Source organism: Protopterus annectens, chromosome 6.part1, assembly GCF_019279795.1.
Source record: "Protopterus annectens isolate FY-2018-M chromosome 6.part1, PAN1.0, whole genome shotgun sequence".
Lineage (NCBI taxonomy): Eukaryota > Metazoa > Chordata > Ceratodontiformes > Protopteridae > Protopterus > Protopterus annectens.
In genome coordinates, this window is record NC_056738.1 from 37841469 (window position 1) to 37856925 (window position 15457).

General features: G+C 39.5%; 1 protein-coding gene across 2 annotated transcripts in view; it reads left to right on the forward strand.

The window, feature by feature from the left end:
- IFT172 (intraflagellar transport 172) overlaps positions 1-15457 on the forward strand; it is a 3348311-nt gene that overhangs the window by 2892597 nt on the left and 440257 nt on the right. For both annotated transcript variants that reach the window (XM_044075467.1, XM_044075468.1), the window contains exon 41: positions 11158-11268. In XM_044075467.1, coding sequence (XP_043931402.1) covers positions 11158-11268 — 111 coding nt within the window. The remainder of the gene's footprint in view (positions 1-11157; positions 11269-15457) is intronic.

The following is a 15457-nucleotide window of genomic DNA, read 5'->3' on the forward strand; positions in this document are numbered from 1 at the left end:
AGAAGAAGCAAAGGAGCATTGTATCCCAACAGCGAGATGTTGTGGTGAAACCAGCACTACTAGTAGCCAGACAGTAGCCATTCAGGTGAATCCCATCTTTTCATCATTATTAACAAAGCTAAATCTTTCTTTGCAGCAATTACTGATTGATTTGCTGTTGTCTAACCAAACTTCAGAATATCTCCCTACATACTTCATCCATAAATAACCAGAATCTACTTATCAGTTTCCCTTCAGGTGTTTGTCAGTACTTCTGTATAGCTGCAAACACCTTGAGTTGACATTTTTTCTTTAAAAAGTACCCTTGAAATTTCATCAATGCCTAGTTGCACGCTAGTTTGCAGTGACAACCACTTCCCCCAGAGTTGCAAACCAGATACTCCTGACTTTACTTTATATTCTCACTCCAACCGAAGAGCCTGATGCCATGGATATGAACTTTGCCACTATCTCTGTTACCAGCTTAGTGGATATGGGCATCCTGAGGCAATGTAGAAATTCTTAGAAATGTAGAAATAGGGCTTTTCTATTGGTCACACTTTGACTTGTATTTAGGTTCATAGGTTCATAGGTTGGTACTAGGCTATCAGCCCTAGGGCCTATACAAGCCTAGCCATAACAATTCCCTGGCTATTTCTTCCCACATTATTTACTTTCCTGGACCCCTGTCTAGCAGGGCAACTGACGTGATCCCTGGGGTGAATTTCCTTTCTCCCATCCAAACGTCAAGGTTCCTCTTGAAGAGGTCCAAAGAGGCACTCTGCTTGACATGTATGGGCAATCTATTCCAGAGTCTGGAGAGTCTCTGGGTCAGGAACCTATCCCTCCAGCATGTTTTGTTTATTGTGATGACAAGGTTTAGATCCCTGGAGCGTGTAGCTCTGAGGGATTGGGATTTCTTTAAGTGTAGCATGTCCAACAGCTCTGGGTTTGACATGGCCTTGTATGTTAAGCAGAGATCGCCTCTGAGTAGATGATATGCGACAGAGTATAGCTGGAGTTTTTAAGGCGGTCAGCGTAGGGCATCTGCTTTAGGCCTGTGATTCTTTTAGTGAGGTATTTCTGAGGCCTTTCCTGTTGTTGCAGATGTCTTGAGAGGTACATACCAAATGGGGCATTGTATTCTATAATGGGTCTAATGAGGGATGAGTACAGTGGGACAATGACCTCCTTTTTCTGGATGAAAAGCCCTTCGTGATGAGGTGTGCCACATAGAAGGATTTCCTGACTGTTGTGGCGATGTGGTTATCGAAGGTGAGACCACTGTCCACCTGTATCCTTAAGTCTCTTATCACACTTTCTGTGTTTAGTGTACTGCCACCTATATGGTAATTCATGGATACATGTTTTTTCCCAAAGGGGATAACAATACATTTCTTGGCATTGAGCTTGAGCCCATGGCTCTGGCACCAAGCATCTGTTTCTGTAAGGCCCTTTTGTAGAGTATCCACATCATTTGGGGATTCAATAATAGCTCCCAGTTTGCAGTCATCTGCAAACTTTGTTAGCCAGAGTCCCTTAGTGTTGACCTGTACTTCAGAGAAGTAGATGCCAAACAAGAGCTGCCCCAGGACTGAACCCTGAGGTACTCCACTTGTCACTTGTCTGGAGCTGGATTTGGAGTCGGCTACTTTTACAGTGTGGGTTCTATCAGTAAGCCATTTAGCAACCCATTGGGTGACATAGGGATTAATACCCAACTTAGTAAGTTTATCTATGATTCCAGAGTGGGGGATGGTGTCAAAGGCCTTGGCAAGGTCTAGATAGGCTGTGTGGACCACCTTACCCTTGTCCATGGCTCTGGAGACTGATTCAAAGAAGTCAGTCAGGTTCAGGAGACAAGATCGACCCTTCACAAACCCAAACTGGGTGGGGTCCAGTGTTTGAAGGTTGCCAATGTCTTTGTTTATAAGTTCCATGATAATACGCTCCATGGCCTTGAAGATAAGGCTTGTCAGACTGATGGGACGGTAGTTTCCGGGATCCAAGGTGGATCCCCCCTTGTGGATTGGGATAACTGTAGCTCTGCGCCACTAAGTGGGCACGAAACCTGAGGTGAGGCTATGGTTAAACATAACACTTAGGTGAGGTGCCAGTTCATATTGTAGTTCATGTAGTACACAGCCCGGGATGTCATCTGGTCCCATGGATGCTGTATTCTTGGCTTTAGAGAGTGCGTTTTGTACCTGTGTGGCCGTTATTACTGGAATTTGGCAATCTTCCAGTATTGAGATGGGCCATTTAGGGGGTGAGAGGGGGGTGAAGTTGGCACCGAATCGATCTGCCAGGATATTGGCAATATCCTTTGGATCAGTATATTTATTACCATTCTGTTTTAGCTCAGAGCAGATCTGAGCATTGCCATTTAGATTCTTGACATAGTTATAGAATGCTTTGTGGTTGTCTTTGGAATCTTTGGCAATTTTATTTTCATAACTAGCTTTGGAGGATTTTATGAGGCATCTCAGTTTCTTACTGAGGCTAGTAAGGAGTTTTTGCATCCTGGGATTTTCCTCTTTTATGCAAAAGTTTCTTCCTTTTGTTGTAAAGTTTGTTTATGGCAGGGGACCACCAGATTGGCTTCCTTTTTGGATGAGAGCATTTTGGTTCTATTTGGGATGGCACCGATTCATGCATGAGTGGATGTGCTGCTGCAGTGTAGGTGCCAGCAGTTGAACTTTCAGTTCCGCTGCATGGGTGTCATGAAGTTTGCTCCTGGTGAGAGAAGGAGCATAGCATGAAGTTGGCTTTGGAAAGTGAGTTTTATGGTGGTTTCTTTACTGGGGGTGGGGTTGGGATGTGCAGGAAAAGGTTATTAGCTTGCATCATGGTCAGACCTGACTAAAGGGGTGGCCTGCTTCTCACCATGGGATTGGAGCATTGATTTGCCATGTTGGTAAGACCAGGTCTAGGATATTGGAGCCCTGGTGAAACTAGGATTAGTTGATAGCCAGGGCATTGGAATCCCATCTTTTATGAATTAAAAGCTAAACCGTTGCACAAAGGTGTTGGGACATGAGTTGTCTCCAGTTAATGGCAGGTAGTTAAAATCACCCAGTATTAGGGTTATCAGTTTCCCTTCATATTTTCCAGTATGTTTAAAGGTGCAAGAATCTTGGGGTATGGTGGGGATCTGTAGCAAGCTACCCTTGAAATTGCAGTCTTACCTAGTGTTAGTTGCACTTGGAAAATTTCAGACACATTGTGTTGGCCAACTAGCCTGGTGGTGTGAATATCCTTGGTGAAGATTGACACTCCTCCACCTTTAGTGTTTCGGTCCTGGTTTGGTGGCCGAAAAGTGTGGTAAGAGTTGTAGCCTTAGTTAATGTTGTCTGATGAAGCAATGTGGTCACCGTGAAAGCGCTTACCTTGTGTTTTGGATTCACTTATTAAAGTTCCTGGATTTTAGCCCTGTTGGTTTGGTATTTCTTTATTTATTTTTGCAGTCATAGAATCCCCTGCTGACACAAACGTTCTCCAGGAAGGAATGACACAGACAAATAAATGGTGTCAGAGCTATAAACTAAAACTAAATGCCAAGAAGTGCGTAATAGTATCCTTTGAGAAGTCATTCTGCCCTGGTAACTATCATATTGACAACACAGTCCTAAGAATTGATCCAGTAGTCAGGGAGTTGTGGACTCACTTTGACCATCATGTGTCTACAGTAGTAAGAAAAATTATTCTATGTTGTGCAACTTCTAAGCAAAGGTATGGCATCAAGGTCCAAGGAAGTTATTGCTCCGCTGTATTAGGCATTCATTAGACCTATCACTGAGTACAGTGCCCTCTTTAGTAGGTACCTAACCAGGCACATCCAACAATTGTAACATCCACAGAGGTTCCTCACTAAAAGATCACAGGACATAAGTAACACATTCTATGCAGAATGCCTCAAGGTCCTATCCTTGTATTTTGTCTCCTACAGTTTGTTGAAGGTAGATCTATGCCTGACATACAAGGCATTGTCGGACTCCACCCTGATGGACCTCATGCATATCCACAAAACAAGCAGCAGCAGAATTACTCATTCTAAAGACTTAACCGTTGCCTGTGATATAAATAGGGCCTGCTGGAGAGACAGGTATGTATCCCAGAGACTACCCCATCCCTGGAACAGGCTTTATTTCCATGTGAAGCAGAGGTCCTCCCTAACCCAATTCAAATGTAAGTTGGACAATTAGATTGGGAACAGGAAATGTATCCCTAGTGTGGCACTTATGTCTCTAATGGACACAGGTGTCCTATAAATGGCTCATCTCCCAGGCCATTGCTTGTAAATGTTTAATCTCTCAAGCCCCTGCTTACACTTATCAAGGATATGAGAACTTGTCAGAGATATGGGATGCATGGCTAGGTTTAAAAAGGCCTTTGGGGTCATTAGCATAATGAACACCTATGAATGTCTAACCTTACTGATAAACATTAACTACAGATGAATATTGTGAATTTTATTGTTATATTTTTACTCTAGTTTTTTTAAAGGAAGAATGTAATTTTTTGTTAGCTTACTGGAACTTTATTTTCATTGTGAGATGAGGCTGTCCTGTTACAGGGAATTACATAGTTGTTCTTCACACTTTATTTTCATGGCCTCTTGAGCCTTGTTGTCTGTAAGGGTAGGAATCTTGAGGTAGCAAAGTCACTTTGAGCTAGTTTGAATAGGATGTTTCCTTATGAGGTTTGCCACATTGGGGCATGGATTTCTCAGTGCTGTGTAAGGGGGAAACAGCCTGGGGAATGTGGCTTTCCTTGCCTCATTTTGGTACCCTTGGAGCCAAAGTTGCATTTTTGCACAATATACAGGAGTTGTTCCCCACATAGGCTACCTCATGCTGCATTATGTAGTGCAGGGTCAGTTGGGAACAAACTAAGAGTAACATATGATTTGGCTGGATCTGCTGACTTTGCTTTTATTACAGAAACCTGGTTAGATGATAACTTAGGGCACTGTCTATGTTTTTGTATCCTTCCATGTTTTAAGGTTATCCATGGCCCCTGCGTCAGATTTTTGGCCAAGCACATTGGTAGGAGAATTTCTATTTGTTTTTCCTCTAATTTGATGCCTTCCATGATCTAAACTGGCAATTCCATCTCTATTGAATATGTGCTTATTGCAGGAGTAAATGGCAGATTCTTGTTGGTGTACTGTTTACTAATTTACCTAAGAGGCTTTCTGTAAATGTTTGTGGATCTACTGATTGAACTAGTGCATGACATGCCAAGATGGTTAGCCTTTAAGGACTTTAATACCTGGGAGGATGATGAAACCTGGAAACTTGCCACAGAACTTTTACATTTAATTGTGTTCTTTGGTTTTACTCAGATTATTTCTATTATGATGTGTAAATTTGCCCTTTCATTGAATCTAGTCTTCTAGCTTGTCCTAAAAGCCAAGTATTTGGTGATGGCAACAGTCCCTTGGCCTGACTGATGTGGTTCAATCTTGACCTTCCATTCTGATGTTCACTATTTCATTTCATGGTGAACTGTAGAGACCACAGGACACTTACAATTAGCTCCTTTGTGAGGATGTCAGTGTTGAGAATCATGATGAATTAACTATAGCTTATAAATGTGCCATAATGAGTGTGTTGGATTCAGCCATCTCAGAGAATGTACACCTTCAGCTAGTATTTCACCATGATCTATGGTTTGATCATGATCTGCAGTTCATGTGCAGGCAGGAGAAGGTTGGAGAGAAGGTGGAGGATGGGTGTTCTACTGGAGGGAAAAGTTATTCTCAAGGAGTACTGTTTTATTTATCAGTATGAGATCCCAACCAAAAGAGCTACTTTTATTTTGAATGAGATCTCGGTGGCAGCAAATGGCCCTAACATGCATTTTCAGAGTGTTGACAGGCCATGTTGTCCAACCTGTCAGATATTGCATGAGGTTCTTTCCAAGGAAGATTGTGACAAGGCTACACAATTCTTTGCTGATAAATTTGCTAAGCTCAAATTTTCCATCTCCACAGGTTTACTCGATCATGATCAGTTGTCTCAGTTGGATGACTGGGATTGGTGCTGGGCTCTGTCAGAATATGTCAGTTATGGTTTCATGAGCATGGTTTCATCTATCCATCCATTCTGTTGTGCTTTAGACTCTGGAACTATGAGATTGATTAAGACCTGTCTCTTGACCTTTGGCTAACAAATTTTCATCACTGTTCATTCCTCCATGGGAGCCATGAAGTTTCCAACCATCTTTAAGAAAGCACTTGTGGTATCAATTCTTAGTAAACCATCTTTAGATTCCAGCATCTCGAAGAATTGTCAGCCTGTCTCTAACCTTCCTTTTATTGGAAACATTATTGATAAAGTGGTCTATGTACAGCTGTATTCCTTTCTAGTATCACATTAGTTTACATATTTTTAAGTTCAACTTGCACACTTATAGGAATGATTATTTGATATGTTAGCAGGCAGAAAGGCACTATTATTGTTAGTGCCTGAAAAATTTGCATATGTGTATATATGATTTGCTAGACCCTTGTCAGTCAGTTTTTAGATCAAGGCTCAACAAGGAGACTGTACTCATAGGTGTAGCGAATGATCTTCTGATGCTGAGAGATCAAAGGAACTGCTCAGTCTTGATCCTACTTGATCTTTCTACTGCATTTGATATGGTGGATCATGAGATAAGGATTGAGCACCTGAAGGTACATTATGGAGTAACTGGTATGGTTCTGAATTAGGTCAGATCATACATTTTGACAATACACAGTGGTTGGCCTTTGAGTTAAGCTTTTCAGATATACATTGCTTTGAGTGTGGCATATCTCAAGTCTCAAGCATGGCTCCCTCATTATTTACCATCTGCATGCAACTGCTCAGAGAGATCATTGTAAGGAAGGTTATGTTACAGCTGTTTGATTCTGATGACATTCAAATATACAGTTTTTTTTTTGGTCCTGAGCTGGATGTCACCACATTAGAAAACATGGCGGAGTCCATCCTATTCTTGATGGGTTCAAATTGACTGAAGCTGAACCCAGCCAAGGCTACAGTATTGCTAGTGCATGCTACCATCTGTCCAGCTAATATTCTGCTATTGTCTCTTTGGTGATCTATGAAGACAATCACTTAGAATTTTTCTTCAGTGCATGATCTAAGTTTGATTCATAAAAATGTGTTCACAGACTTCTTGATGGTGCACTGGTGTTTTCCTGTTTAGATTACTGTAGTTCTCTGAGTCTAGAGCTGTTGGATAATGACTCATGCCTTTTGTGGATGAAGAACTCAGAAGGGTTAACAGGTGTCTATTTTTTGAGAACTAGCTATATTACACCAGTTTTGATGATCTGCACTGGCTGCATATCATGGCTTATTGTGTCTTTAAAATCGTGACACTCCTCACCTTCCATTCCCTTCACAATCTTCACTCTGGATCGTTCCTACCTACAGAATCTGTTGAGACACCATATCCTGGTGAGGCAGCTCAGGTCATCTGACCCTGGGCATAAATGATTGATTAAGACCTGTCTCTTGATCCTTTCTGTTAGTCATTCCAGAGAAGCATCTTGAAAGCCCAGACAAGGCATATTTTTTAACTTGCCTCTGTCCTTTGGTCTCTGTTATCTTCCCAGATGTGGCCTTGTAAGGCAGAGTTTCCATTTTAGAGATTCCTGAAGTTTCATCTTTTTGGGAGAGTCTTTCATGAGCCTGACAGTGATATTTATATTAGGATTAGTTGTTTGAATTTTTGATTTGTACTTTCTGTTGTACTGTTAATTACTGTCTATGCAGTTTAATTGCATTGTTGAAGTTTTACCATTATTTTGTTTACTGTAAATGCTTAGATTTTAAGTGCTGAATTAATAAATACAATGCATTATTTAGTCTGTACTAAATCTTAGTTGTCTACAAATTACTAATTATAACACCACAGTGATAGGTATTTGAACAAACAGGGCAGGGCTTATTCATATATTTGATAAAGGCTGACCATGATATTTTGAGAAGAGGTTTTGACTTTTTGGATGACAGTTTCACTATGCGTTTGTAAAGGCCCAATTAGTTCAACACAGTTGTTCTCTGTGATTTTGTAATTGGGAGATCCAAATCATATGGATTTATGTTTTAGATTTTGGAACTACTAGAACCAGGTTAGTTAATTAGTTTATACCTATCGTGCACTTACTACAGCTTCTCCATACCCTTTAATCATAGGATAACCATGAGAGAACTGCACACTTAATGAAATCTCTAGCCAGCCCATTATTGTTTAAAAACACTTCAGCCATTTAAAGTTGATGTATTAACACACTAATGTGTCCTTGTATTTTAATGGTGAGCATCTGCTTTAAAGGCATAGTCAACAGCCAATAACCTGTTAACCATCTGCACTGTTTCTGTTCTAGGCAGCTGCTTATAAGCTGCAGCATTAATTTAGGAAATTGAAAAAATGAGATGCACTGTTGATGAATGCCCAGTTTTGAACACATTATTATACCAGCTACTAATGCATTATAGCATTGTGTAAATCATAGTTTCAGTAGAATATTAAGGTCCTGTTTAATAACCATAGCAATAAACCATGAATAATTAAATGTACTTGGTAAAAGTATAAATAAACATGTAATATTTATTATGTGAGTTTTCTGTTAGTGATCTAACAACTGTTCTGACTTATAAATGGTAAAGGAGTAAAAACTCAATGCTTAGGGGAAGATTAAGAAGTGATTGTACGATTAAAGTTTCTGCCAAACTGAGTTTAATGACAAATTCAGTACTCACCACAAACAGTTTGAAAGAGCAGTTACCTAAATATTACTGATAACTCTAGATATGGATCTGGATGCTCCTAGTACATCCTCTGTACTGCTAGGAACTCCTTTCCCAGGATAGGAGGTTGTTGTATAAGTATGACAAGGGGATTTATAACTTCATTGTACAGTCAGAGTACATAATTATTTGGCACATAAGTTGTTATCTCAGAATGTAGCTCTGTCTTTAATGCAAGATGTGGCTAAAACAAAACAAAAAAAATTTTAGGGATTGAAATGAAAATTCTAACCTGATTTCTATTGTTAAAAGGTAGACTCTGCATTCATGCTCTAAAGTATACCTGTTATGCAGTGGATGCTGATATGATGGGCTTTTTCAAAGTATTTCCTGAAGATGTCATTTCCCAAATTCTTGACGCACCAGAAATGAGAAAATTCTTGTATGATTATTCTCTATCTCAGAACTTTTAATAAATCTTTAAAAGAGAAAGGAAGACTACAGAACATGTCCAAGAGGAATACTTTCCAGCTGTTCCTCTTTTCCGGATAAACTATCCATTTTCTAGCAAATACGTACAAGGATGTCTAAAGCTTGACTGACCACCTCTTTTTTTCTCTAGAATAAGTAAATCACGGAAGCAGAAACAACTGCACATAAACCATGACTAAGGCAGGAGCTCTTGCATATTGGCAAGTTTCTAGCTGTTTATGTCTAAGTTTGCAAGAAGCCTTACATAGTAACTTTGCTTAGTTCTGCTTATGCAGTGTTTCCTAGTTTTACTATTTATACAATTTAAGTAGTTAGAGGTTATATTTGTGATTAGGCATCTTTGAAACTTGCATTTTAAACAGCAGTGCTGATATTTCATATCTGCATTTTCCAGACATTTAAGCTAGTCTAATGGTGTAAAGTCAGGGTATCCATCCTATGTCACCGTTGACCCAAGTTAAAGAAAGGACTCAGGACCATGAGTGGCTAATGGCCTGCTCTCTAACACTGGGGGAAGGTTTGGGGAGAACTGTTGCCTGTCTGACCTGGGGTGGGGATCATGAGCCTTGCAGCTCAGCATTCCATTAAGCAGGGCGTGACAAATGGAATAGCTCAAGCATCTGAAGCACTGGCTGGGAGGATAGGAATGCCCATTGTGTGGTGGCGGGGAACTCACTTGTGCCCAGCTCACTGTAGATCTCCAGCAGAGGCTGGGGACATGTAAAGTGATGTAGTCTGTGGTAGCAGAGGCATTCATTGGCTGAGTCATCTCAGAAAGCACAATAATAAGCTAGTGCATTCTGCTGTGAGTTCCCATATGTTATGTGTGACAGCGGAGCAGGAAGGATAGGGCATGACATAAAAACACATCTGGGCAGTAGTATGATACTGAACCAGAATCCTCAAACGCCTCACTGCCACTAGCCTGGGGACGCTGAGATGGGTTAATCTGACCCAGTGAATTAGAAGAAGACCCAGGCAAGCCACTGGTCAACCGTGGGAGCAAGGAAAAAAAAGACTTTCACAGAGTTACAATTTTCTTTGTATTAATCTTGTTTAGATTAATTGGAGTAGTTAGTGGTTTTCAGATGTAACAGCTGTACTTTAGGTTTCACAGGCTAGACATGATGGAGTGATTGTTTAATATATCAGTATCTTTCTGAGTTATTTTCTAATTGCTGTTAATCCCTTTGTGATCATATAATAAATAATTATTTAAGTATGGTAAGCATAATACAGTTTTTTTAGCTAAGCTAACAACACTTGGCTTATAATCAGTATAACTATATACTGTAATTGGAGGTGCATTATGTTGCTATGAAAAAGCAGCTGCACTGCGAGAATACTGTCCACAAATGTCTGTTTCCGCCACTTACTGTATACCACTTCAGCTAATTATTACTTATTGTATACACTTTCAACATCTGTTTACATGTACCTGCTTGCCTTTCATTTGGGTCATGACTGAAATGGGTTTCTGGACTAATTCACTTATTGGGTTAACAAATAAATTAACAAGCAGCCTATGACTTGCAGTCATATTTTTCCTGAGCCAGTACTCCACGATTTACAGGTCTTTCAGAGAGGAAATTATTTTAACAATTTAGAAGATTAAGGACCAATTCATTGTAGGATTTTTTTTTGAGAAAGTGTTGTGCTTATTAAAAAAGTTGAAGAAGCCATCTGCTAGAAGTCATATTTAGCTAAACAGGAGTAATTTTTTAGTTGGTGTAATTACAGAGACTTAGAAACATTTTCTTATTATGTGTGTCTTATGTGTCAGTTTTGTTTAGTGTTTTTGGTGTATATGACAGTCAAATTTCTTTTTTCAGCTTTATTAATCAGTTAAACCATCCTGTTACTTTACATGTGAAAGCGAAATTGCTCATCAGTACTAAATTTTCATTTTAAAATATGAATCACATTCTCTTTTTTTCAGAATTTCAACATCTACAAACGAATATTTCTTGATATGGTGAATTTAGCTGGTATGAACTCTGCTGAAGCATTCCGTAACTGGGCTGACCTCCGTGATATGCTTTTTAATCTGGTTAGTATTGCACATGGAAAATTGATTCTGTCAATTTGGTTATAACTCAAAAGGATGGGTCATCTTTAAGTTTGTTTTAAATATGTTTCATACACTCATTGCATTAAAGTTATTTTTAGAAGACTATTTTAATAAGACTATTTTAATAGACCTATAAGAAGTGAGTTGTGAAGGCTCAATTTGTTAGTGCAGGAGTACCAGTAATTACTAAAAAGACTTTTACATGAATTGGCCTGTTACTGTATTCTAGTAAAGTGTTTATTATGTAAAGTGTGTAACTGGCATGCTTTTTCTGTTTGTTTGGTGTAGAGTTGGATTTTATCAGTCATTGAAGCCTTACTCTTATATTATAATATTAAGATGCCAGTTCCTGTGCGAATAATGACTTGTTGCACAGGAAAGTAAGCTAACATTTAAGGTAATGTGTGAAGAATGTTTAACGTCACTTTTCTACAGGATGTGTTTCTCAGCAGAAAAGTTGTGAACTCAGCATATAATTTTATTTCAGTGTTTGAAATGGTCTACATTATTCTGATGAAGTATAAATACTGCGTGCTGAGTAATCTGCATGTATATTGTGTGGTGTCCTCTGAGTCCATTCCATCCATACACTTTCCTTTAGGACATCACTTGCTTTGTATCATAGTTTCTACTTTCACTTCCAGATGTTGTAGAGGCTGTTTAAAAGACATTGACACATGCCGTCTACCATACCCACACATTCACTTAACTAGAGAAAACAACACTGAGCTGTGGAGGAATGTGTGATGAATCACTGGAGTTGAGTGCCTGGAATATTAAACTGCCCTATGTAAAGAAGAGTGAAGTGACATAATGGAGACAGTATCGCTAGGCAAGAAAGCTAATATAGGCCGGAGGGGCTTGGGCAGTGGGAATGGTAGGTGAAGTGCAGAAGTTGTGGTGCTGCAGTCTGGCTCTGAAAGCTGTGCAAGGAAGTAATGTATGGCATTTATAAGATGCTGTACTCCCTGTAAAAGAAAGTCATATGGATGTAGGTAATACTAGATATGTTATGTGCTGCAAGGATGGTGGGGGAGTTTAGTACAAAGCAGGATAGTAGCAGAATGTTAGAGAATAGTGTGAGGTGAGATGGTCACAAGACACAGGTAAAATAGGGAAAGCACAGAGAAGTGTAAATTATAAAGGAGCATGGGATATTGGGTGTGGCTGCTCAGTAAGCCACACGAAGAAGAAGGAGATGGCATGAATGTAAAATGAGGATCACTAGATTAGGAATCAGGAAGACGAGGAAGCACAGCATACAGCTAGAAGACCCCAAACAATATGGTGGTGTTGATGGGGATAGCGTTGTAAGTGGAAGGGCAAGATTATTAATAAAGATAAAGAATGTGGAGGGGATGCTGCTAGCAGATCAGATGGGAATGAATGAACCTTGGAAAGAGAAAACTATTAAGAAGGAATGTAATAATAACAGGCTACTGATAGAAGAGAGAGAGGGTGATAATGGCTCAAGTGGTGTAGCTGTGCTACTTTGACTGGGAGATCTGACGTGCACAGTGTTCTGCAGGAAGCGGAAAGGCAGAAAGTTAATTTATCAGACGTGACACTTTACAAAGAAAACTAAGCTCTGTTAAAAGTCGTTAAAATTTTTGAGGAATGAAACACTTGGCTGGGCATAGAGAAAAAAGTGATCTGACTGATGACATATTCAAGACAGTAAAGCAGTAAAAATGGAAATGGGTTTGTTTTGCAAAAAGAAGAAAGTCCATTGGCCTTCTTAGGGATTACCAATGTCATATATAAGAAGGGCAAGAAATGTGACATAATTAGAAACTTCTTTCAAGTGTGTTGGGAAAATAAGTTGATGAGAAAGGATATGGGAGTAATAAGTGCTGAGACAAGTACAGTATGTATATGTAGACTTTGTTTCATCTTGAACAGCTCCTTTTCCAGAAGAAGCTGGACGATTAAAACTGACTTAACAGATGTCTGCATGGGGTCCTCTTCCTGCAAGCTGTATATCAAAAGCCTGATTAAACACAGAGATTTCATGATGGTTGCACTCTGAAAAGCAGGTTGATTGGAGCTCTTCCATTGTGACAGTGGTAAAAAAGCCAGTAAAACTTAACAGGTTGTTGAAAATTCAGTTACTGGTTAGTCACTACATTTCCTAGATGTCATCTAAGAAGAAATTTGGAGAAAGTAAGAGAAAATCAACTAGAAAAGGACAAAACACTGGAGTGAATGAACTTTGCAGCTCTTCAGCAAAATTAGGTCAGGTTTCAGCTTTGGTTCAGGAGATGGCTTTAGGTAATTCAGAAATGCATTTATAGGTGTTTAAAATAATTGAGAGTGGGTGAATATGTAAAGTCAAATGGCAAATGTTTGTTAAGAATGGAACACACTTTAAGTAGGTATTCAGAGAGCTGATAAAACTACAGAAGTCAAAGGTTGAAATGATGAAATACTGGCTGAATATGAGGCTTCTCAAGAAGAACTATTTAAAAATAGTAGAGTTAGAATGCAAAGCATGCAAAAGAAACAAATATGATATTTTCTAGTATACCAGAGAAACTGGAAGAAATGTTGTGTCTTTTGGCTTATCCCGGCTAGGGGTCGCCACAGCGGAACTCCAGTCTGCTAATGTTTGGTAGTGGATTTTTATGTGCCGAGTTACCAGCCCTGACGCACAACCTTCAACAAAGGCACGCCCATTCACACATGCCTCCACACAGAAGACGCTCTAACTGAGAATCGAACGGGACAACGTCTTGCTGTGAGGTGACAACGCTACCGCAGCACCACTACTGCGAGAGAAACTGGAAGGAATATATTGCTTTAATTTCATTACAGTGTAAATAAGCAACTAGACTGGTATTGTGCATTCAGCTTTGTTAACTGAATGGGCACATTGTGCATATGCTCCAAATATGGCCATAAGAAAATGACCAAGACCTGTATAAGTAAAGATGCAGACATATCAACAGAAAGAGCTGCTCCTGACAAAATTGCAGCAGAAGGAGAAAATATTAAAAATTGTGGTCAGGAACAGCAGTGTGTTTTGTGAAAAATTATTTACTGTACATCACGCAGAAAAGAGGCAAGTTTATCCCTGCAGTGAGGGGATGTCAAGAGGCAGGTTTGAGATTCAAGTTGCTATATCTGTCTGTCTTTAGAATATTTTTTTCCTGGAGGATTAAAGTTGTTTTTTGATGTACACAGGCTAAGGAGGAAATTAAAAAAAAAAAACAAGAGAGTGTTTAAAGTGTTTTTTTTTTGTTTGTTTGTTTTTAATGGGGAAAATGCTATTTTTACTACTGCAAGGCTTCCCTGGGAACTGTGCATCTTTTTTTTTTTGCCTTAACCATGGAACAGTCTACTGGATCCTTGGTTCTTCCTTCTCCCTTCTTCCAACCACAAAAAGAAGAAAAACACTAAATAGCCTTTGCCACCACAACTGCAGTGCCTCAGCTGCAGATGGGTGAGTCTGCTGTTGCCAAAACTGATTCTTCAGATCATTCATCTTTTACCCTGGCTCTCTACAACCTGCATGGACCATGGAGTTAGACATGTCCTCTGTAGCTGTTGGAATGCCCCTGGTGGGCAAGAGAGAGCTACTTTTGCCAGTCCTGGGGGAAGAGGCAGAAAATACAACTATGCCTAGATAGAAAGTTATGCCCATATATAGGGAGGTTTTTCCTGGCAAAAATGGGTATATTCTTCAAAAATCTATTTGGCTATTTCAGCATGTCTGCCCATAGATCCACCTCTTTCATTGCATTCTCATACAAAAATATTTTTGAAAGGGGTCTTACATATAAAAGCCTCCTTGAAAACAGGTGTTTCCAACCTGTGATCTTAATTTTGTTTAGGAAAAATGAACTCTTCTTCCATTTGAACCAGCTCATCAGGCTAACTTTAGGTTCTTAATATGGAGAGCAGTGATATTACTCTGATGTCTGCATGACGAGTAGCTGAGTTGAAAGCTCTTATGGTGTGTCACACTTATTTAATTATTTGGAAAGATAGGGTTTCCTTAAAAACTAATCATTCATTTATGCCAAAAGTGGTATACAAGTTTACTTTGCACCAGAATACCCATCTTTCTGTCTTTTGCCTGAAAAAAAATGAATGAGAAAAGTTACTACATGCCTTGGATGTTTGGATGTCCACAGGCAACTCAGGTACTATTTCGACAGAACTAAAT